Below are 21,996 nucleotides of genomic sequence, written 5' to 3'. Positions count from 1 at the left end.
GCATGGCAAAGAGAAGGCTGAGAAGCATCATATTCAACAGGATCACTTATTTAACTTATATGCAGAGTACATGATGAGAAACTCTGGGCTGGAAGAAGCACAAGCTGGAATCAATATTGCCGGGAGAAATATCAATAACCTCAAATATGCAGACGACACCACCCTTATGGCAGAAAGTGAAGAGGAACTAAAAAGCCTCTTGATGAAAGTGAAAGTGGAGAGTGAAAAAGTTGGCTTAAAGCTCAACATTGAGAAAACGAAGATCATGGCATCTGGTCCCATCACTTCATGGGAAATAGCTGGGGAAACAGTGGAAATAGTGTCAGACTTTATTTTTTTGGGCTCCAAAATCACTGCAGATGGTGACTGAGGCCATGAAATTAAAAGACGCTTACTCCTTGGAAGGAAAGTTATGACCAACCTAGATAGCATATTCAAAAGCAGAGACATTACTTTGCCAACAAAGGTCTGTCTAGTCAAGGCTATGATTTTTCCAGTGGTCATGTATGGATGCGAGAGTTGGACTGTGAAGAAATCTGAAGGCCGAAGAATTGGTGCTTTTGAACTGTGGTGTTGGAGAAGACTTGAGAGTCTCTTGGACTGCAAGGAGATCCAACCAGTCCATTCTAAAGGAGATCAGCCGTGGGTGTTCTTTGGAAGGAATGATGCTAAAGCTGAAACTCCAGTACTTTGGCCACCTCGTGCGAAGAGTTGACTCATTAGAAAAGACTCTGATGCCGGGAGGGATTGGGGACAGGAGGAGAAGGGGACGACAGAGGATGAGATGGCTGGATGGCATCACTGGCTTGATGGACATGAGTTTGAGTGAACTCCGGGAGTTGGTGATGGACAGGGAGGCCTGGCATGCTGCGATTCATGGGGTCGCAAAGAGCCGGACACGACTGAGCGACTGAACTGAACCGAAAAAGAAAATGAATTACAGCTTGTTACCATCATTACTGTATGCAGATCAGGAAGCAACAGTTAGAACTGGACATGGAACAACAGACTGGTTCCAAATAGGAAAAGGAGTATGTCAAGGCTGTATATTGTCACCCTGCTTATTTAACTTATATGCAGAGTACATCGTGAGAAATGCTGGTCTGGAAGAAACACAAGCTGGAATCAAGATTGCCAGGAGAAATATCAGTAACCTTAGATATGCAGATGACACCACCCTTATGGCAGAAAGTGAAGAGGAACTAAAAAGCCTCTTGATGAAAGTGAAAGTGGAGAGTGAAAAAGTTGGCTTAAAGCTCAACATTGAGAAAACGAAGATCATGGCATCTGGTCCCATCACTTCATGGGAAATAGCTGGGGAAACAGTGGAAACAGTGTCAGACTTTATTTTTTTGGGCTCCAAAATCACTGCAGATGGTGACTGAGGCCATGAAATTAAAAGACGCTTACTCCTTGGAAGGAAAGTTATGACCAACCTAGATAGCATATTGAAAAGCAGAGACATTACTTTGTCAACAAAGGTCCATCTAGTCAAGGCTATGGTTTTTCCAGTGGTCATGTATAGATGCGAGAGTTGGACTGTGAAGAAAGCTGAGCGCCGAAGAATTGATGCTTTTGAACTGTGGTGTTGGAGAAGACTCTTGAGAGTCCCTTGGACTGCAAGGAGATCCAACCAGTCCATTCTGAAGGAGATCAGCCCTGGGATTTCTTTGGAAGGAATGATGCTAAAGCTGAAACTCCAGTACTTTGGCCACCTCATGCAAAGAGTTGACTCATTGGAAAAGACTCTGATGCTGGGGGGGATTGGGGGCAGGAGGAGAAGGGGACGACAGAGGATGAGATGGCTGGATGGCATCACTGACTCACTGGACGTGAGTTTGAGTGAACTCTGGGAGTTGGTGATGGACAGGGAGGCCTGGCGTGCTGCGATTCATGGGGTCGCAAAGAGTCGGACTCGACTGAGCGACTGAATGGAAACTGAACCATCATTACTTTTTTTTTTTGAGTTCAGTTAGTTCAGAACTTTCGTTCAGGAAAGAAAATCTTTTCCATTTCCTCAGGTGTTTGAATTAGACCCAGATGTCCTGTTTCTTTCGTAGATCGTTTATTTTCTTCTCCTCCAGCCCTTATTCCCAAAGGTCCAGCTATGGCAAAGCTCTGTAGAGATGGGGGTCAGACAAAGTTCTTCTGTATCAGTGTCTTTTGACTGATGGTTACAAAGGCTCTTTGTTGCAGTGGGTGGGTGAGCTTGTTCAAGGTTGGGCTGGGAAAATATTGACCTTCAAAGTTTCTTCCTGGCAACTGGTGCAAAAGCATCCTCCAAAATAGCTGTAGAACGGACAAGAGAAATTGGTAGTCACGATAGATGAGCAAGCAAAAGAGGAAAGCCAGGGTCTGATAGATAATAGTTTGAGCATGAGAACTTTGGTGACACTGGGTAACATTTTCTTTGTGGCATCAACGGGTTTTCTGGTGATGCACAAAAGTAATGTTCAAACTTGGAATCATACCTTCACTCCTTGAGTGAATATCACTAAGTAAATATCACTAAGATTTTGCCAGAATCTCTTAGATCACGGTTCTGAGGCTAATATGTACATGAGTAGACTTTTTTGCCTCTTGAGTTAAAAAATGTGTAGTCTATTAACAAACAGCAAACAGCTCACTGTTTTTTAACTTTGCTATGGGTAATTAAGGAACCTATTTCAGGGCCTGAAATATTAAATGGCTTTCAGGTAAGAAGTGCTTTAATTAGTTAAATGTGACATTTTCCTGTCTTCCTTTGAGAACAGTGATAAAAGGGCATCTTTTTTCTTTTTTGAAAACAAAACTTTTTATTGAAGTATAGTTGATTTACAATGTTGGGTTAGTTTCAGGTGTACAGCAAAGTGATTCAGTTATATATATATATATATATATTGAATGTATTAATAGTTTCCTGTGCCATACAATATGTCCTTGTTAGTTATCTATTTTATATATATTATATATTTTATATATAGCAGTGTGTGTATGTTAACCCCCAAATTCTAATTTATCCCTCCCCCCTTTCCTTTTTGGTAACCATAAGTTTGTTTTCTATGTCTGTGAGTCTACTTTAGTTTTGTAAATAAGTTCATTTGTATAATTTTTTAGATTCCACTTATAACTGATATCCTGTGATATTTATGCTTGTCTGATTTACTTCACTTAGTTTGATAATCTCTAGGACCATCCATGTTGCTGCAAATGGCATTATTTCATTCTTTTTATGGCTGAATAAAATTCCATCATATATATATATATATATAGAATATGTAATAGAATATAATGCACCTTCTTTATCCATCCGTCGATAGACATTTAGATTGCTTCCATACTTTGGCTACTGTAAATAGTGCTGAACATTGGAGTGCACCGTATCTTTTTGAATTAGTGTTTTCATCTTTTACAGATACATGCTAAAAGGCCATCTTTTTTCCTCTAAGAAAAACTGGAAAGCCCTTTGCACTTGATTAGATAACCAACCATAGAAAGTCAATTCTGCTAAGAACACAGGACTTTTCCCACTCATTCAGAAACATTTTTGATCTCTTACTTTGTGCTAGGGTATACTAGGTGCTGGGCATGCAAAGACTTGTTCTACTCTCAAGAAACTTAGCTTTGCAGGGAAATATGCAAAAAATCATAAAATATAGATGCATATTGCTTTAAATCCGGCAGCTCAAAGAATGAGAGGTTAATGAATAGGCTTAAGTCTCTCTGGGGAAGACAAAAAGGGTTTTCCCCAAGAAGCAGTATGTAGGCAGAGATGGGCTGGGGATTCCCTGAAGGTTAACTAATACATGCAAAAGATTGAGGATGTTGAGAAACTGCCCAGTTGAGAAACTACCTGTTCAGAGTGTAAAGGACTGAAAGGTAGAGTAGGAAGACATCAGTAGTGTGAGAGACGTGGAGTCAGAAGATCATGTGGTATTCTGTATATAACACAAATTTTACTTGATTCTAGTCTTGGCCATTAATTGAGTTATGATAGCACTCTACGTTTGATTAAAGATAGCATTTAAATCTTCTTAAAGCAAATGCTCAGGTAGTAAATTTTCAGAAACATCGTCTCTCTCTGATTAAGTCTCTCTTGGCAGGAATGGTGCATTAATTCATAGAATTAATCATTCATGAGCCCAAGCTAAGGCTGTCAAATCTAGGCAATTCCTACACTCCTCCTCTCCTGTTGGCCATCCGAAGTCTGGGCCAGCAGAGTTTCTTAAGCCCGAGCGCATAGTATTGGATAGTTGAACCTTACAGTCAGCCCCTCCGCCTCTGCAAAAAACGGGGGTTATGCGGTGGGTATGGGGAGCAGAGGTTTTAGAGGCCACGCGTATGACTTAGAGCTTAAGCTGGGACCTGAATCTCCTGTCACCAGAAAGACTGGCCGAACCTGAATACTGCCTTTCTCCCCTCCCCTCACTCAATCCTGTGCAATTTCTCATCAATCTTCTGTCCTTTTCCCTTCCTGACTTGTTGGTCCCCCAGGATAAGGCCGCCTGTTCTCTTCCTCCTCCTCCTCCGCTCGATGGGGTGCTGGGGCTTGGGGCCTTGGGCTGCACGAGGCGGACAACGCACGCTATTTGCTTTGCTAACAAGTCCATCCTCTTTACTGATCCTTTCGTCGTTCCCTGCCAGCCGCCGTGTTCCTTATTCCCCGCAGGGCAGTGCCTAGCGCTGCTCGCCCCCGGGGCGGGCGTCTCCAGGAACCTCAAGCGGATACGGCCACGAACCGATGCCACGTCTCCGCCGCCAGCAGGCCAGGGCCTGCGTGGGCTCGGGGGCGGGGCGGGGCGGGGCGGCGCTAGGAGGCGGGACCTGCGCGTGAGCGGCGCGGGCGCGGCCCAATGGGACCTGCGGGCGGTGGCGGCGGCGGCGCGGTGCGCGCCGGGGGGCGGGGCCCGGCGGCAGTTGCTGGCAAGCCCGGGAGGCCGAGACCGCTGTCGTTGCCTCCGCCGTCGCATCCCCTGAGGGAGTCGTGTCGGCGCCCCCTTGGTCCCCAAGCTCGCGGGTTGCTCTACAGGCTCGTGTACGCTCCCGGACTCGCCAGCCGCTCGCCATTCGCCTTGCCAACCGTGCCTCCTGCAGCATGTGTGGTAAGGGGGCCGCGGGCGGGGGGCGTGTTGCGGGCCGGTGCTGGGGTGCCGTGCGGGCGCCGTTGAGGCCGGTGGCGCCGGCGGGAGCGGGAGTGGGAGTGTGGAGGGTGCGAAATCTGGGTGTTGGGCCGGGGGCGTCCCGCGGTGGCTGAGGCTGCTGGGGGAAGGGGAGCTGGAGTGTTGGGGGGGGTGGACCTGGGAGGGCACCTGAGAGGAGGGCGGGCCCTAGAGGGGATCTGGGGGGCTGAATGAGGCTTTGCGAAAAGAAGAGAAATAGGAGGGAAAAGCAGTGTCTTGTATTGGAAAAGGGGCGAGGGCAGAGGGAACTGAGGTGTGGAGGGGAGTGAATTCAAAAGAGTCCAGGTGAGTGAGGCAACCTGTGGAACATCAGGTGAGGTCTCTTGAATTTATCTCGCATGTTTCTAGGATTTATCCTTTAAAAAATACTTAATTTTAGTTTCTTTCTTTCGGGCACGCCCAGCAGAAAATAGAACTATAACTAGAACTACGATAAAGACATTACGCATGATCTTACTTCCTGCCTACCCCCACCCCCCCCGCCCCGCCCCCTGCCCCCGACTCTGCAGAACCCAATGCTGATCAATACTTTTGCGAATGGGCCCGGAAGTGGCTGTGGTGAGAGATCGTACTTCATTTATCCCTTGAGTGTGCTTCCATTTGAAACACTTACTTATGAGAAATATTGGCCTACATTTAATGAATCTGTTACCTAGAACAGCTAAAACCTGAAGTTAGGCTCTTCTATTACATGATTTGAGACTTAGTCATTTTAATAGTAACCTGAAAGTGTTGTGAATTAAAAGGGGCTTCCCAGGTGGCGCTAGTGGTAAAGAAACGACCGGCCAATGCAGGAGATGTAAGGAGACGCAGGATCGTACCCTGGGTCGGGAAGATTCCCCAGGAGGAGGGTATGGCAACCCACTCTAGTATTCTTGCCTGGAGAATACAAAGGACAGAGGAGCCTGGCGGGCTACAGTTTGTAGGGTCGCAGAGTCGGACACGACTGAAGTGACTTAGCACGCACGCACAGTGAGTTCGAAAGGAATTGTCAGAATTATATCGGAAATGACTAATATGCTCTAAAATTGGTACTAACTTGGCTATTGTAAACAAAAAGAATTGAATTCTTACCTTCCTTATTGAAATTTACAACGACCTTACCCCTGGAAGATAAACACCTTTTAAGGGAATTATGATTCCAATAGAATTGAAGCTACCTGGGAAAGTTATTCTTTGTAGCCCTTTTCAAGAAGAACTGAGCAGGAGGTAGCTGGTGCTGATTAGTGTCTATTTTTCTTGTATTTAACTTAATGCTAATTTCAGCTTCTAAAATGAAGAGCAGATTTAAATTTAGAGTAGACTAAAAAAACTGCACAAAAAACAAACAACTATAAATAGCTTGCTGAAATTATTTGGAAGAGTGGACTTTAGAATCAGTTATACTTTTGCTGTGTCTCAGGGTAGCAGAATGGTTTTCCGAAAGACATAATTTAGTTTGGAGCTGGCCCCCAAACTAAAGGGGGCCCCCAGGGTGCTTGGTTTGGTAATTAAGTGTTACTAAGTGATGAAGCATTCACCTAGTCAAGTACCTGGCTTTCTGGTTGCAGATCATTTCTTATCTTGTTCCAGGAAAAAGGAAGTAAAAAATAGATTACTATAAAAGAAAACATAAGCTCTGGTTTAGAAAACGTTCAGATAAGAGTGGAGGTTCAGATTTTAGGGTGGAGATTAAATGTTAGACATTTTCACACAGCCAGCATCCCCATTCCACCGTGTTTTACTACTGAGGAAACAGGTGATGGAGCAAGAAATAAAGAACTAGTATTTGAGGCATTTCGAAGGTCCTGCTCTTAACCTGGATCAGAGTTTTACATGATTCCAGGAATATCCAGAATTTATCTCCTCTTTGGTGTATGGTTCTGAAAGTTAACTGTTAAGACAAGATTTGTCTTTGTTTTCTTCCCACTTATTAATTATTAAAATAAAATTTCTAGGCAGAGGAACTGAGTGGGGATGAGATTAGATGGGAAAATTTAGAGGTTTACTTTGTGAATACCTGCTGCTTGTTAAAGGTTTTCTAAAAGATTATTTGATTTCAACATTGCAGAATATTGAAACAGAAGAATGAGGGTAGCAATTCTTTTTTGACAGCTTTTTCCAATCAGAAATACTGGTAAAACTGTTATTTATCAGATTGTATTGGGATGTTAGTAAGTGTTACTGAGGGGAAAAAAGATTTTATGGTCAAATAAACTTGAGAAGCAAATTTAAACAATACTGAACTGGCCTTTTTTTTTTAGTTTTTTAATTGCAGGATTTATTGGAACATTTCATGTGCTAATAAGCATTAAGAACCTTTGTCTTCCTCTTATTCTTGATTCTTCGGAATGCACTTTGTCCTTTTATAATCTGTTTTACCTTTGGCTTCAGTGAGAGAGTCAATTCACTTAAACTTCACACAGCTCTTAACAGATTTTGCTGCGTTTTTTTTTTTTTTTTAATAAATATGGGATTATACGTTTTTGCTCCAGTGGTATATATAAGTGACATTTTCGTAGATGAGATCGTATTTAAAAGCAGTTAGAGAGCCGCAATTAAAAAATATTCTGAAATGAATCCTTTAAAATTGTTTTATAATTATACTGTGTAATGGCTGTGGGGCTATTTAAGTGATGCTGAGACTGGCTTCTATGATAAATCATAAAATTAGTTATAGTGCCATATTCTTAAACATACCGAGTAGGAAGTAGATGTGAAAGAAAAGAATTATCGCTTAATGAGCATTTTCTCAGTTGTGTTCCCTGGAAAAGGAAAAGTTAACAGGTTCTGGTAATGAGCAGTATAAGGTGGGAGTTTTGTAACAGATAAGTTTGGATAATTCTGCTTTTGGAGATTCTCAATTAGCAAGTTTAAAGTTTTTAGGAAGTTCTACAAATAAAACTGTTAACTTTGTTTAACCCAGTATTTCTTAAACCTTTAATTATGGAGACTTTCTTTTACTGTATGCCTACTTAGCATCCTGCAATATAGTGTTCTCTTTCTGTGGTTTGAGAATTTTTGACTGTACATTTTAGGTGCCTAGAAAGTACTAGAAGGTATTTGATATGTATGTATGTATAACTGAGTCACTTTGATGTACATCAGAAATTAACACACCATTATAAAGCAACTATATACTTCAATAACAAAATATTGGTAAAAGAAAAGAAATTTTAAGTTATCTCTTTGTACTTGGCACTCTGCCCTTAGGAGAGACGACTAGAACAAGGGAATTGCCTTCAAGGAATTGCTGTCTGATTGAAAGGAACAGTAAATACACTTGCAACAGGTGTGGGTGATAATAACACAGTCATTGTTCATTGCCATGTTTTAGATTGCGAGTGAAATGAATAGAAATTCAGAGACTAGGTTAGGCCAGGAATGTTCCAGATGACAGGATAGGACTCTTGGTGAGGACTGCTGCCAGCTGGTAAAGAACTAGTGCATTGTGAGAGACGCCACTGATGACACATTTTACCGAACAGTGTATGAAGTCAGAAATAATGAATTAAGAAGCACTACCAGTGGGTTTGAAAGAAGAAATTGAAGTACCAGGAAAAGAGGCCAAAGAATAGTAGTTAGAGGCACAGACGTTCCAAAGTGATATATTGCCTTAGTAGAAAGTCTGTAAGAGTAGAAAAAGGTCATTCATGTTTAATACTGCAGAGAGAGATTAATTGCATTTGGCTATAAAGAAATCATTAGAGAAGTTACACATACGAAGGTAGAAGAATTTAAGTTTGTGTTCAGGAAGAGAGCATGTATACCAACAAGAGAGACAATATCGTGAAACTGAAGTCCCTGGTAGAGTTGAAAAGTTGATTTCCAACATGTAAGCTGTGAAGTTAAAACCAGGTGTTAACTGGTTGATTCATACCCTAAGCATTGTCTCTAAATTAACTGAAAGTTGAGCTAGATCATTAGATAATGAAAATTCAACCCACTGTTGTGTAGGACAGGGATGCCTGGTGTGCTGCAGTCCATGGGGTTGCAGAGTCAGACACAACTGAGCTACTGAACTGAACTGTTGTGTAGGATCCTCATAATATTTTGGATGTTAACAAAAAGTTCTGTATTTATAAAATCAAGGACTCACTTATCAAGACTTACAAGTAGGAGAGGTTTGTTCAAGTAGGAGAGGTTGGTTCACAGAATAGTGTGTAGAATATCTTTCTCTATTTTGAGTTTATAAGGAAGGATAAGAGAGTTTATAGAGTATTATACCCTTAAGATGAAGAGGAAGGCTTCAGTTCTACAAAGAATCTACCAGAAATGAGAAAGAAGCTGGAAAGAGAGAAATGAGGATTTAAGAGTTAGTCTAGATTCTAGACTTTAGCATAATATCTGGGGGTGATTTGAAAGTTAGACAAACAGTGAGTTAGCAGAACTGGTCAGCAGTTGGGAGGGTCTCTAGGAAAGTAGACCTCAGATGGATGGATGACCTGAAATGGATGGATTTCACTGTAGGAGTGCTCAGGGACACAGGTGAGAGCATAATGGGCCCAGAGGGGCTGACTTGGCAAGATGATGAAAAACTGTGGTCTGATGTGATTGATCAGAGAGAAGCAGGAGAGATGGAATGTTGGAATGTGTGTAAGCAAGGAATGCATGCTTTTTCTCAGGAAAGATGATGACAAAGGTAGACTGTGAGGGAGTGTATAATTAGCGATGTCAGGGTTTAAACACGGCTTTGAGTTCCAGGGTGTTAAATATGCAAGAGAGAAGTGTTTTGGAGCTCCGTCCAGTGGCCACAAGTATTTACAACAAAGTAGGGGACGATTCAACCAGCATTTTCTAACTAGGAAAAAGATTTTGAACAGTTAACAAATAAAAAATGGAAATTTCTCTTGTGTCACTCCATATAATTTTTTCTTTGTGATTTTGGGGTTGTAGAAAATGTTCTCTCAAATATTTCCTCTTTTAGAGGAATCTTACCTATAGAATGTGCCTGCACAATTGTAGTATTGCTGTGTTTTATGGCAAGTGTCCAGTTGTGTATAACTTTAATTGCAGAATTGTTTATAATTACAAAGAGTTAGGAAAGCCTCAATAGGTAAATGGCTGGGTAAAAAATGAGAAGTCTATTATGAACTACTATTATTATGCAGCCATTAAATAGACTGGGGTGGATGTGTTGTACTAACATAAAAAGATCTCCAACATCTTAAGAGAAAAATACAGAACAATATGTGTATTATCACATGCATATGCTTTTAGAAAAACCTCTAAGACCATATACATCTGAGTTTATGTATGTAGAAAAATTCATACCTGAAGGTTTGGTGCAGTATGTGTGGGGTTAATGGTAGTTATCTCCTGTATGGAGGTGGAAAAGAGATTTTTCACAATTTATTGTGTAGGATTTGTGTAATTTGAATCTTTAGTGATAATTTGTAAGTTGTTATAAGAAGAATTTTAAAAAGGAAACAAATGACATTGTGGATGGATTGTTTCAGAAAATATAAAATTTGGAGAAGGAATTTGAACTCTTAATACTGATAAACCTGATGTTTAGGTTCTCATCAGAATATTGAAGCTGTCAAAGTGAGAAAATACAGAAGAGCAAAATTTCTTCCTGAAACTAATACAATATTGCAAGTTAATAATACCTCATATAAAGTAAAATTTTTTGTTCATAAGAACCTAAATTAAACCAGACATAGAAACATTAATAATGTGATTGGTCAGCTAAATTGCATTGTTTTCATTTCAGTACAATTGAACAGTCTTTGCCTATAACTAGATTGCTTTTAACCAGGTGTGTCAAGTCTACGATCTAGGTCGTGTCTGAATATCTTGTTAAGTAAGGCGCTTATAAGTGCTTTTATGTCACTGAATTTAAGTTGCCATTTTCTGAGAATGATGCCTGTAGGTGCAGCCTCTTGCTTCAGTTAGGGATATATTTATTCCAGGTATATTACATTAACAAGAAATTTTCACTTTGGAAACACAAGCCGACTTGGCAGTAGAAAATCTCCTGTGCTCCATATAGCTACTACTGTTAGTGGCATTGGAACAATTACTGAAGAGCTGTGAAGAGTTGGTTTTTAGGCTTTTGTAGTTACCTTAAGCAGAACTGTTTATTGTGAGGTTTGACAAGACAAATACCAAAGACCTGAAGTAGGGATTGCTACTCTGTCACTTTGAGTTATGAATACCTACCCTGTAAACGGCTGTAAATATGCTCTGCATGCCCAATTGGCAATTGTTTGCGGTTCTGTTTTCCCCAAGATTACAGATAACCCCCTAACCCGAACAAGTGGGCCAGCTGTGCTCTCAAGGGGCTGGTGTGTAAATCAACAGATTTGTCCTCTTTATCTTTCATTTTCCTAATGCTGGATAACTAACTTTCTTCTCCCAGCTATGATACTTTGATCTTAGAGAATTTTTCTATGTGTGTCGTCCTTTTAATCCTCTTAGTTTCTGCCTAGTTATGCAAGGAGAAATATCGCTCCTACTACTTCCTCTATTCTACCTCTTCTTTTTTACTTTGTTCCAATAGTGAACCAAAACAAGACAGTAATGATTATTGGTAATAGTAGTGCTTCCTCTCTTGAGAGAAAGGCAGGTTTTGAATTGGAATTGATAAATGGTATTTCATTGAATATAAGATGCCATTTATTGGGAAATGTACCATTTTTATATGGACCACAAAGAAAGAAAATATGAATGTCTTGAAATCAGTGTTGTCAGTATCTAAAGGCCTATAAATTGTTATGAGAATACTTTGAGAGTATCATAGGCTAAGCGATATAGTTGTCTTTACCGTAAAGCTGCGATGAATCTTAGTATTGCTAATAGGGAATCAACAGACAATATAAAAAAATACATACTTATGTGAAACTTCCCTGGCGTTCCAGTGGTTAACACTCTGTGCTTCCATTGCCGGGCGCGCAGGTTCGATCTCAGGTTGGGTAACTAAAGTCCTGCATGCTGCAGTGAAGGTCAGAGGTCCTGTGTGCTGCATCTAAGACCTGGCGCAGCCAAATAAATAAAAACCTTGTTTGTTTGGAGAGGGGTATTGGTTTAGAGAATATTTCTATTCTATATATATTTCTATAAAATTGTACTCAGGATCTCAGGATCCATACAATGAAACAATGTAAACCAGGGAGATTGAAGTTAGGAAAAATATCAAAGTTGAATGTTGTTGAATTACATGTGTTGAAATTAGTGAATTTAGTATGACATCACTGTGAATTTTCTTTTAAAAAATGTATTGAGTCTCTCTATAACTTGTCTTAAAAACGTTTTTGTCATTAACATTTAAATTGTTTTAAAAATTGGTATTTGATTATTATATTTCATCTTTAATTCTATGAATGTATTATTTTTTTACCATCAGAATTGCATGTCTTTAAGTGAACAAACCAAACAAAAACAAGAATGTAGAAACACAGAACAGAGTATATAAGGTATACAGAAGTAGAAATATAATGTTGTATGTGTGTGTGTGTTAGTTGCTTAGTCATGTCTGACTCTTTTCAACCCCATAGACTGCAGCCCACCAGGCCCCTCTGTCCATGGGATTCTCCAGGCAAGAACACTGTGGAGTGTGTGTGGGGGTGGGGGGGGGTGGGGGGGTGTTGCCATTTCCTTCTCCAAAAGGAACTATAGAAAGAAAGTGATGTTGCTCAGTCATGTCCGACTCTCTGTGACCACATGGACTGTAGCCTACCAGGCTCCTCCATCCATGGAATTTTCCAGGCAAGAGTACTGGAGTGGTTGCCATTTCCTTCTCTGATAATGTTATATACATGCAACTTATTACCTCAATAAAAAAATAAATACCTCATAAATTATATTGAGGTAGAAAGAAATGCCTCAGTATTACCTCAATAAAAAAATAAATCTCAGGAAAAAGGAATTATATTTCTTTTATTTTTATTTGTAAAAAAATTTTGGCCATGTTTCACTGCACATAGGATCTTAGTTCCCCAACCATGGATCGAGCCCACACATCCTTCATTAGAAGTGCAGAGTCTTAATCACTGGAACGCCAGGGAAGGAATTACATTTCTTAAGGGAAAGCTGATTTAGTAGTGAATTTTTCTGAATGTGTTGCATTATTGGGATTTGGACTTCATTAAGGCTTTTGGAGAGTGAAAAAGTTGGCTTAAAGCTCAACATTCAGAAAACGAAGATCATGGCATCTGGTCCCATCACTTCATGGGAAATAGATGGGGATACACTGGAAACAGTGTCAGACTTTAGTTTTGGGGGCTCCAAAATCACTGCAGATGGTGACTGCGGCCATGAAATTAAAAGACGCTTACTCCTTGGAAGAAAAGTTATGGCCAACCTAGATAGCATGCTGAAGAGCAGAGACATTACTTTGCCAACAAAGGTTCATCTAGTCAAGGCTATGGTTTTTCCATTGGTCATGTATGGATGTGAGAGTTGGACTGTGAAGAAAGCTGAGCGCCGAAGAATTGATTCTTTTGAACTGTGGTGTTGGAGAAGACTCTTGAGAGTCCCTTGGACTGCAAGGAGATCCAACCAGTCCATTCTGAAGGAGATCAGCCCTGGGTGTTCTTTGGAAGGAATGATGCTAAAGCTGAAACTCCAATACTTTGGCCACCTCATGCGAAGAGTTGACTCATTGGAAAAGACTCTGATGCTGGGAGGGATTGGGGGCAGGAGGAGAAGGGGACGACAGAGGATGAGATGGCTGGATGGCATCACTGACTCAATGGACGTGAGTTTGAGTGAACTCTGGGAGTTGGTGATGGACAGGGAGGCCTGGCGTGCTGCGATTCATGAGGTTGCAAAGAGTCAGACACGACTGAGCGACTGATCTGATCTGATAGTTTGATTTTTCAGTTTTTATACATTTAAGCTATATTCTTGCTGGCCAAAGCACAATCATGGAAGACCTCAGAATATTTTCATGCTGCTGTTCCTAAAATGTGGATTTCCTTAACCTGTGTTCTGTTGCCACTTTACTTTGCTGGATCAGTTTATGTTGTACAAGTCTCTATTTATAGTTTTGCTTTTCGAAATGATTGCTCCTTTTCTGTGAATTCTCAGTTCAGGTTCAGTCACTCAGTCGTGTCCGACTCTTTGCGACCCCATGGACTGCAGCATGCTAGGCTTCCCTGTCCATCACCATCTCCTGAAGCCTACTCAAAATCATGTCCATCGAGTTGGTGATGCCATCCAACCATGTCATCCTCTGTCATCCCCTTTACCTCCTGCCTTCTATCTTTCCAGCTTCAGGGTCTTTTCAAATGAGTCAGTTCTTTGCATCAGGTGGCCAAAGTATTGGAGTTTCAGCTTCAACATCAGTCCTTCCAATGAATATTCAGGACTGATTTCCTTTAGGATGAACTGGTTAGATCTCCTTGCAGTCCAAGGGACTCTCAAGAGTCTTTTCCAACACCACAGTTCGAAAGCATCAATTCTTCGGTGCTCAGCTTTCTTTATAGTCCAACTCTTACGTCCATACATGACTACTGGAAAAACCATAGCTTTGACTAGATGGACCTTTGTTGGCAAAGTAATGTCTCTGCTTTTTAATATGCTGTCTTGATTGGTTCTCAAGAGTGAGAATTCTCAGGAGTTATTAATATGTGTTACAGTTATTTGTCCTTTACTAGAATCTGGTGAACAAGTGAGAAACCATTGCTTCTATGATGATTACATATTTTTTTAGCCTTTTTCTCTATGATTAAATGATTTAGATTGTGAGTATTCTTCACATCGTTGTTATTTATAAGTTATTTATTCATAAATGTGTTGATAGCATGGTCATTGAAAGTAAGAAAAATTATTCTATGTAAGTTTTGTAGGGTACCTATGTTGCTTAAAATATTTAGTTCAGAAAATGTTTTCCTTTAAAAATAATGCTCAGTGTATAGAACATAAATCCCAAATTTGTTGGTTAATTTTGAAAAATAAATTTTAGTTGATAAAATGTCAATGATGAAGGTAAGTCACCAGTCTTATAAACTTCTTTGAAAAACTAAACATTTGTTTTGACATATTTGCTTCAGTCTTTTTTATATGTATAAGAATCTCCCCTTGGAAAAAGTTTCACTGCCTTTGAACAGTTTGAAGTGAAGATTTCTTTTGTTTTCAAAGATGGACTCAAGCTTCACCTTTTTTGCACATCTTATACATTATTATGCAAATTAGGGTTTTGGTCATAACTATGCCAATTTTGATTCTCTAGTCAGAATTTTCTATTAATTAAATTTGTTTATTTGCAGGTATATTTGCTTACTTAAACTACCATGTTCCTCGCACAAGACGAGAAATTTTGGAGACGCTAATCAAAGGCCTTCAGCGACTGGAGTACAGAGGATACGATTCTGCTGGTATTTCCTTTAAAAAATATTACGGGTGTTGCATGATTCTTGACTCTCAATAAAAAGGGTTTTTTGTTTTCGGTTCCTAGACTTTTTATAATATCCATTTTGTTGTTTCTGGTAAATCTAAAATCTGAAGAATTTTTGTTTTTTATCATATTTAAAGGGTTTGTTCATTCAGTTTCAACAACATTACCATTTATGTAGAGAATTGCTTCTTATGGGTCTCTTCTTGTGCTAAAAATGTTACTGTAAAAACAAGTTACTGGGGCCATTTTCATTATAGAACAGAGTTTTTGAAGGCTTTACTCTCTAAATTTTTTTTTCTTTCCTATATCTTTTAATTTCTTTTTCTCCATGGATTCCATGCTTCTGGCCTGTGATCTTGCCCAAGATTCTGTCTTACATAAATGACAAAGCAAAGAAAAATAACTTTTTGTCAACTTTATGTTCTACTCCAACTCCTTCCCTTAATCATATTGGGGTTCCCAAGACCATCTCCAGTTTCACTGATTCCCTCAGAGCATTCAGCATATAATTGTACTCATGGCTATAGTTTATTATAGCAAAAGAATAAAAAGCAAAATTAACAAAGAGAAAAGGTGCGTGGGGTGAAGTCTGGAGGAAGCCAGGCATAAGCTTCAGAATTCTCTCCCTGTGGAGTCCCCACACGTGCTTGATTCCCCCAGCGAGTTGGACAACATGTGTAAAATGTGTACCAGGGAAGCTCATTACTAACTCTGTGCTCAAGATTGTCACTGTGGGCTGGTCATGTAGATACCTGGTGCCTAACATGTACCAACATTGCAGGCTCTTAGAAGGGAAGTGGATGTTCAGCATAAGCCACATTGTTTGCTCCAATGGTATAGGTGCAGTAAGCCATTCTTAATCAGTTAACCTGGTGGGAACCCCCTTGAAATTCAAGTTCACAGATGCCAGCCAAGGGCCAGCTTTGCAAGCAAGCCTTTCTAAGATAGTGGTCTTGGGCCTACCATATTAACTCTTTACACTCAACATTGCCCTATGTAATGGGCATTTATCTTCCTTGACTCTTCCTCAGCTAATGGAAAGTCAATTCCTCAACTCTTTGTTCTTCAAATTCTCTCTCTCCTTCACCTCTGACAACATATCTTCTCATTCTCTTCCTAACTTGCTGATTATTTCTTTTTTGTCTGCTTTGGAGGCTGCTTTTCTTTCACCTATTACTTATTTTAATGTTCCTCAAGATATTGGGTTGGCCAAAAAGTTCATTTGGGTTTTTCCATAACATCCTGTGGAAAAACCCGAATGAACTTTTTGGCTTACTCAGTGTTTTCCTGAGTCCTCTTTCCTTATTTTATATCTTTGTGCGTGAGCTCTGACTTCATCAGCCTCCTGTATGTTGGTGACTTACAATCCATATGTATTTCCCATGTTGCACACCTGTTTTTCCGGCTACTTCTTAGAAATTTTTCCCTGGACAAACCACGATATTGTAAACTTTGCATGTTCAGAATTGAACTGAATACATTCCAGTTCTCATCCGTGTCTCACTCTCTCCTTTCTCTCTCCCTTTTACCAACAGCCAGTCATTAAGCAAGTCCTTTGAGCCTGGGAGGTGCTTTCTCTCGTTACCTTCAGTCAGTTCTGCTTTTCAGTACACCCATCACTTCATGACCATTGTGTAGCTCAGGCCTTCCTCATTTTTCCTTTGCTGTAGCTGTAACTTCTGACAGCAGGTTTCTTCTTCCCTGTTTCTCTCCTCCAGTTTTTACACTGTTTTCGAAGAGAGTTTTCTAAACTTCTTTGCCGTGTCATTTCTCTGCTTGAAACAACTCAGTGGTTTTCTAGTACCTCTAGAGTAACTTTTTCAAATTCTGTAGGAACTTTAGTAGAATCTTGAGAGCTGTGTGTCCTGACATCCCTTCCTTACCCTGCTTCTGAGGTGGTGCCAGTCTTCTCTGTATCTCCATTGTGCTGCAGTTGCAAACTGTAGCACTTTTATTCTAGTCACATAACTTTTATTATATTAAAACCACACTGTATGGTAATTATTTTTTCCTTGTCTGTCTTCTCAATAGACTGTTGAGAAATTTGAGAACAGGAACTGAATTTTCTTCATTTTTATCTCTAGTGGCTATCATGGTTCTTGACATATAGTACGTTTTCAGTAAATTTTGAATTGAAAAGTAAATGAATTAATTAGATGAAAAAAATGTATTTTTCACTTATAAGTTCTGCCTTTCAGTCATAGTTTCTAAGTAGTAGCCAATTTCTAAATCTTGCTTTTCCACCTCTGGATGATTCAGGTGTGGGAATTGACGGAGGCAATGATAAAGATTGGGAAGCCAATGCCTGCAAAATCCAGCTCATTAAGAAGAAAGGAAAAGTTAAGGCACTGGATGAAGAAGTTCACAGTAATGTACTTAGTTTGTTTTTTGTCCCCCCTCCTCTTTTCTTCCTTCTCCCTTCCTTACCAAATTATTTTTCCTCCCATATTTTTGGGCCCATTTTAAGAATGGTGATTCTTAAAGTTGAAGGGAGGGAAGAAAAGTAGTTTTGATACTGTTTGTACTGCTTTTAATGTACCTTTGTTGCAGAAATAGTATTAACTGGGGAGGGAAATAGCCATCATTCCTGAGGAAGGGCCTTTCATAAGACAAAAGGTATTTTTAGTAGTGCCCTTACTCATGTGGCTTCACTTGGTGCTTGTCTTCACTTTGGACTAAAATGCTGAGTTTGGATATATCATCAGTCTGGATGTTGCACCTTTTAGTAGGTCTGATATAATCAGGTAACTATCATATTTTTACCTCGTGATTTTCTTACTCCCCGAGCATAAAGTAGTTGCCAGAGATACATATTCCATCATACAGAGTGTACTTTACAGTATTTATTCATTATTTTATGTTTATACATTTTATTTTTTCATAGAAAACTTGAAAACAAAGCAAATACTTTGAAGTAAATTGATTGAAAAAACATATAAAAAAATCCTCCACAAAACCCAGGAAACAGTAGGTTGTTTATATACCTGCTGAAATGGATGCCATCGTTATCATTGTAAAGGGGTACAGGTGAAAGAGGAGAACAGTGGATTTACTCATCTTTAGTTTTTGCATAAGCCAGACATTCAGCTTCATGGTACAATTGATGCTTGAACAACATGGCTATGAACTGTGCAGGTTCATTTATATGGAGATTTTTTTTTTCCTGTAGTTAATACTACACTGCTACACCATCCATGGTTGATTAAACCTGTGGATGTGGAACCTTGGATCCAGAAGCTGGCTATAAGTTACATGTAGGTTTTTGACTGCTCAGTGAGTCAGCACCCCTAACCCCCTGTGTTGTTCAAGGGTCAACTGTACTTGTTCAACAAATTATGACAGTATTTATTTTGAATCTGTTATGGATAAGATTAGCTTGGAATAAAGCAGACACCCAAACAGCTACACTTCAAAAACTTGGTTATAAATATTTGGTCTACTGTGTGTACTGCATCCTGTTTGCCAGGTTGAATATAGTAGGTTTTATAGGAGAGAACAAACGGATTGGTTTAAGATTCAGAGGAGAGCTAGTTCCCACAAGTTGGGGAGGCTAAGTATAGGTAAGGATTGGCTGCTAATTATATTGGGGCAGTGAAGGTGAGAGGGAGGACCTTCTGAGTATATTAGCTTGGGTCAAAGTAAGAATAGGGAAGGCAAGTTTGATGGAATGGTAGATAGCTTTCAAAGCTGCATTGTTGGTCAGTGAGTATGGCAGGCTGGAAAGGAAGATAGTGACCAGAATCACCATCTCTGAATGTCATCATATTGAAACATGTTCCCTCCTGCAGGAAAGTGATCTCTTTTCTGGAATGGTCACTTGCAGACAGAGCTGGAGAATTTGTACCTGATGAGTCCCTTGGGAGAGCAGTCTGACACTGTCTAAATGGGAGATGCTTATCCCTTATGGCCAGGCACTTCCACTCGTGGGCGTGTACTCGAAAGAAACACTATGACAAGGAGACATGACAATTAGATGGCATTGCAGCAAAGTTTAGAAGCAACTTCAGTGTCCACCAGCAAGGGAATGGGAGAATAAGCTGTATGTGACAGTGAATGACCATATTTAGCTTCTGGAAGGTGTGTACCAGATCTGGCTCTGCTTTCTGAGAACCTAATATTGGAGTGAAAAAAAAAAAAAAAAAACACAAAACCTGTGGAAAGGTATGTACAGTATTGTGCTATTAAAAAGAAGAACACTATAATTTATAGCTGTATTAGCACAATGGAAGTTTGAAGGCACAGGTGGGAAAGCTCTTGTGACTCCTTTGGGGAGGAAAGGAATGAAGTAGGGTATAAAGGAGGCACCAATTGCTTTTTTTTTTTTTTACATTTCAGGGCTTAAATAGATCTAAAGCATAAATGGCTAGAAATTAACATTTGTTAATTTGGAGTGTGTTGTTTGGATATTTGTGGTGTTTATTTTGTTATTGGCAGTGTGTTAGTGTTTAACCTCTTAAGACAAAAGGGAAGGAAGCCATCTCAAAGAAGGTTAGACTGGTTATTGGTAGCTTCTAACTTGGATAATACTTGCTGACATTTGTTGCCTTTTGTATAGTCCTCATTGTAACTGTGGAGTAGGTAAAATTATCTTCCTCATTTGCAGATGAGGAAATTGAAGCTCAGAGGAGCAGGTACTGACTTTAGATGGTGTCAACAGTAAAGCCAGTGAGGTTTGGGAGCAGAGGAAAGGCAGAAGAGGATTGCTATCCTAGATCGTGACAACTAAAGATTTTTTTAGTATTTTATATCTTAAAGCTGTAAAACACAAATGATTATATTAATATGTTAACATTTGTTCTCTGGGTGTAGGTATTTAGGTATTTTGTTATAACCAGCAAATTAAATATGTCTGGACTATTAAGAAAGGTGACATCTGAGAAAAGGTACCTAGGGGACAAAGAGCCTTGGGAGTGAATGCAGGGGGAAGAGAGAAGATGCAAGAAAGGAAGTGATTGAGGCATTCCAGCTCAGAAAGGTGGGAATGGGTAGGGAGTTAGCCTTCGTAGGGGTTAAGGGCAAAAAAAAAGCTGATTTAAACAGTTATGAGGTGAAAGAAAGCTGAGTAAGGTAGAGATTGAGGGACTACATAGAATTGAGTCTTAAGGAGAGTGTAAAAGATGTCATGAACTGTTGGGGAATTGAATGAGCTCTCAGTTTAATTAATAAGGAACATGGGTACATGGCTTTAGAGTGGAGTAACAGTGAATAGAAACAGTGAGGATTGGAGCCATGATTAATCTATAAAACCTGAAATACTACTTGTGGGGAATTTGTGTATTGTAGCAATGATTTTTTCTTATTAGACCTTAAATAAAGTTCCTTTGGCAACAGTGTACTGCTGTTGCTGCTAAGTCACTTCAGTCGTGTCCGACTCTGTGCGACCCCATAGAGGCAGCCCAGCAGGCTCCGCCATCCCTGGGATTCTCCAGACAAGAACGCTGGAGTGGGTTGCCATTTTCTTCTCCAATGCATGAAAATGAAAAGTGAAAGTGAAGTCACTCAGTCGTGCCTAACTCTTAGCGACCCCATGGACTGGAGCCTACCAGGCTCCTCCACCCATGGGATTTTCCAGGCAAGAGCACTGGAGTGGGGTGTCATTGCCTTCTCCAACAGTGTACTAGATATGGTAATTACCTTGAATTTGAAATGGGTTCATTTTATAGACTCCTGTTACTTTCTCTGATGTACTTTCTCTTGCCAGTATGTGAGGGGACATACTGCTTTCAATTACAGTTAACCTTAATCTAAAAAAGCTAATTATGTGTTTTCATTGCTTGTATTGGCCTGTTAAGTAGTAATAAACGGTGATCCTTACTTTTCTGGAGGTCATTTATCAGGTTGCCTTAATTATTTAGAACACCGTTAAATCAGAAAAGACACTGACGATTTTTCTCCATTGATTGATTGAGCTAGCTAACAAAAATTCGAGTATCTGCTCTATGTAGCTTAATGCTTAGAATTCAAAGATAATAAGACAAGCTCCTCCTTTTTGTAGAACTTAAATTCTGGTAGAAGCCAGGTTGACAACATGTCAAATGTTGTAATAGTACAGAAGAGTGTACACTGTGGTTTTAATCTTAGGTTCTGGAAGCAGCCAGTCTTGGCTTCAAATTCTATCTCTGCTTCCTATAGCCATGACCTAGGGCAGGTTTTGTGACCTTGTGAGCCTGTTTCTTCATCTATAAAATGGGGACAGTTACACCTAATAGTATGTAATTGTATTGTGAGGATTCAGTAACAGAATGAATATCTATTGAGTACCTGTTGTATACCAGCCATTGTCTAGGCCCTGAGGACAGAGAACAAGATAAGCAAAGTCCCTGCCCAGATGGAGCTTACCGTCCAGTGAGAGAGCCAGACAACAAATAAATACATAATATCAGGTAGAGATCAGTGCCATAAAGGACAAGTATGGTAGAGGTGACATTTGAGCAGAGATCATGTGATTGTCTGTATGAGGGAATTCTAGGAGGAGGGAACACCGAGTGCATAGATTGTGTGTGGGCTTGGCCTGCT

The 21,996-nt window shown here is 40.0% G+C and overlaps 1 protein-coding gene across 3 annotated transcripts in view; it reads left to right on the top strand.

Annotated features, from left to right (window-relative positions):
- Positions 1–4,841: 4,841 nt before the first annotated feature.
- The window catches only part of GFPT1 (glutamine--fructose-6-phosphate transaminase 1), a 64,535-nt gene continuing 47,380 nt past the window's right edge, over positions 4,842–21,996 (top strand). For 2 of the 3 annotated variants that reach the window (XM_006049073.3, XM_006049072.3), the window contains exons 1-3: positions 4,842–5,081; positions 15,353–15,460; positions 17,740–17,847. In XM_006049073.3, coding sequence (XP_006049135.1) covers positions 5,075–5,081; positions 15,353–15,460; positions 17,740–17,847 — 223 coding nt within the window. In that variant the 5' untranslated portion in view covers positions 4,842–5,074. Of the gene's footprint in view, positions 5,082–15,352; positions 15,461–17,739; positions 17,853–21,996 lie in introns of those variants that run through there. The other variant, XM_044926080.1, reaches the window with a different exon arrangement.

Source organism: Bubalus bubalis, chromosome 12 (genome assembly GCF_019923935.1).
Source record: "Bubalus bubalis isolate 160015118507 breed Murrah chromosome 12, NDDB_SH_1, whole genome shotgun sequence".
NCBI lineage: Eukaryota > Metazoa > Chordata > Mammalia > Artiodactyla > Bovidae > Bubalus > Bubalus bubalis.
The sequence above is the reverse complement of the archived record's forward strand: the minus strand, read 5'-3'. Positions and strand labels throughout refer to the sequence as shown.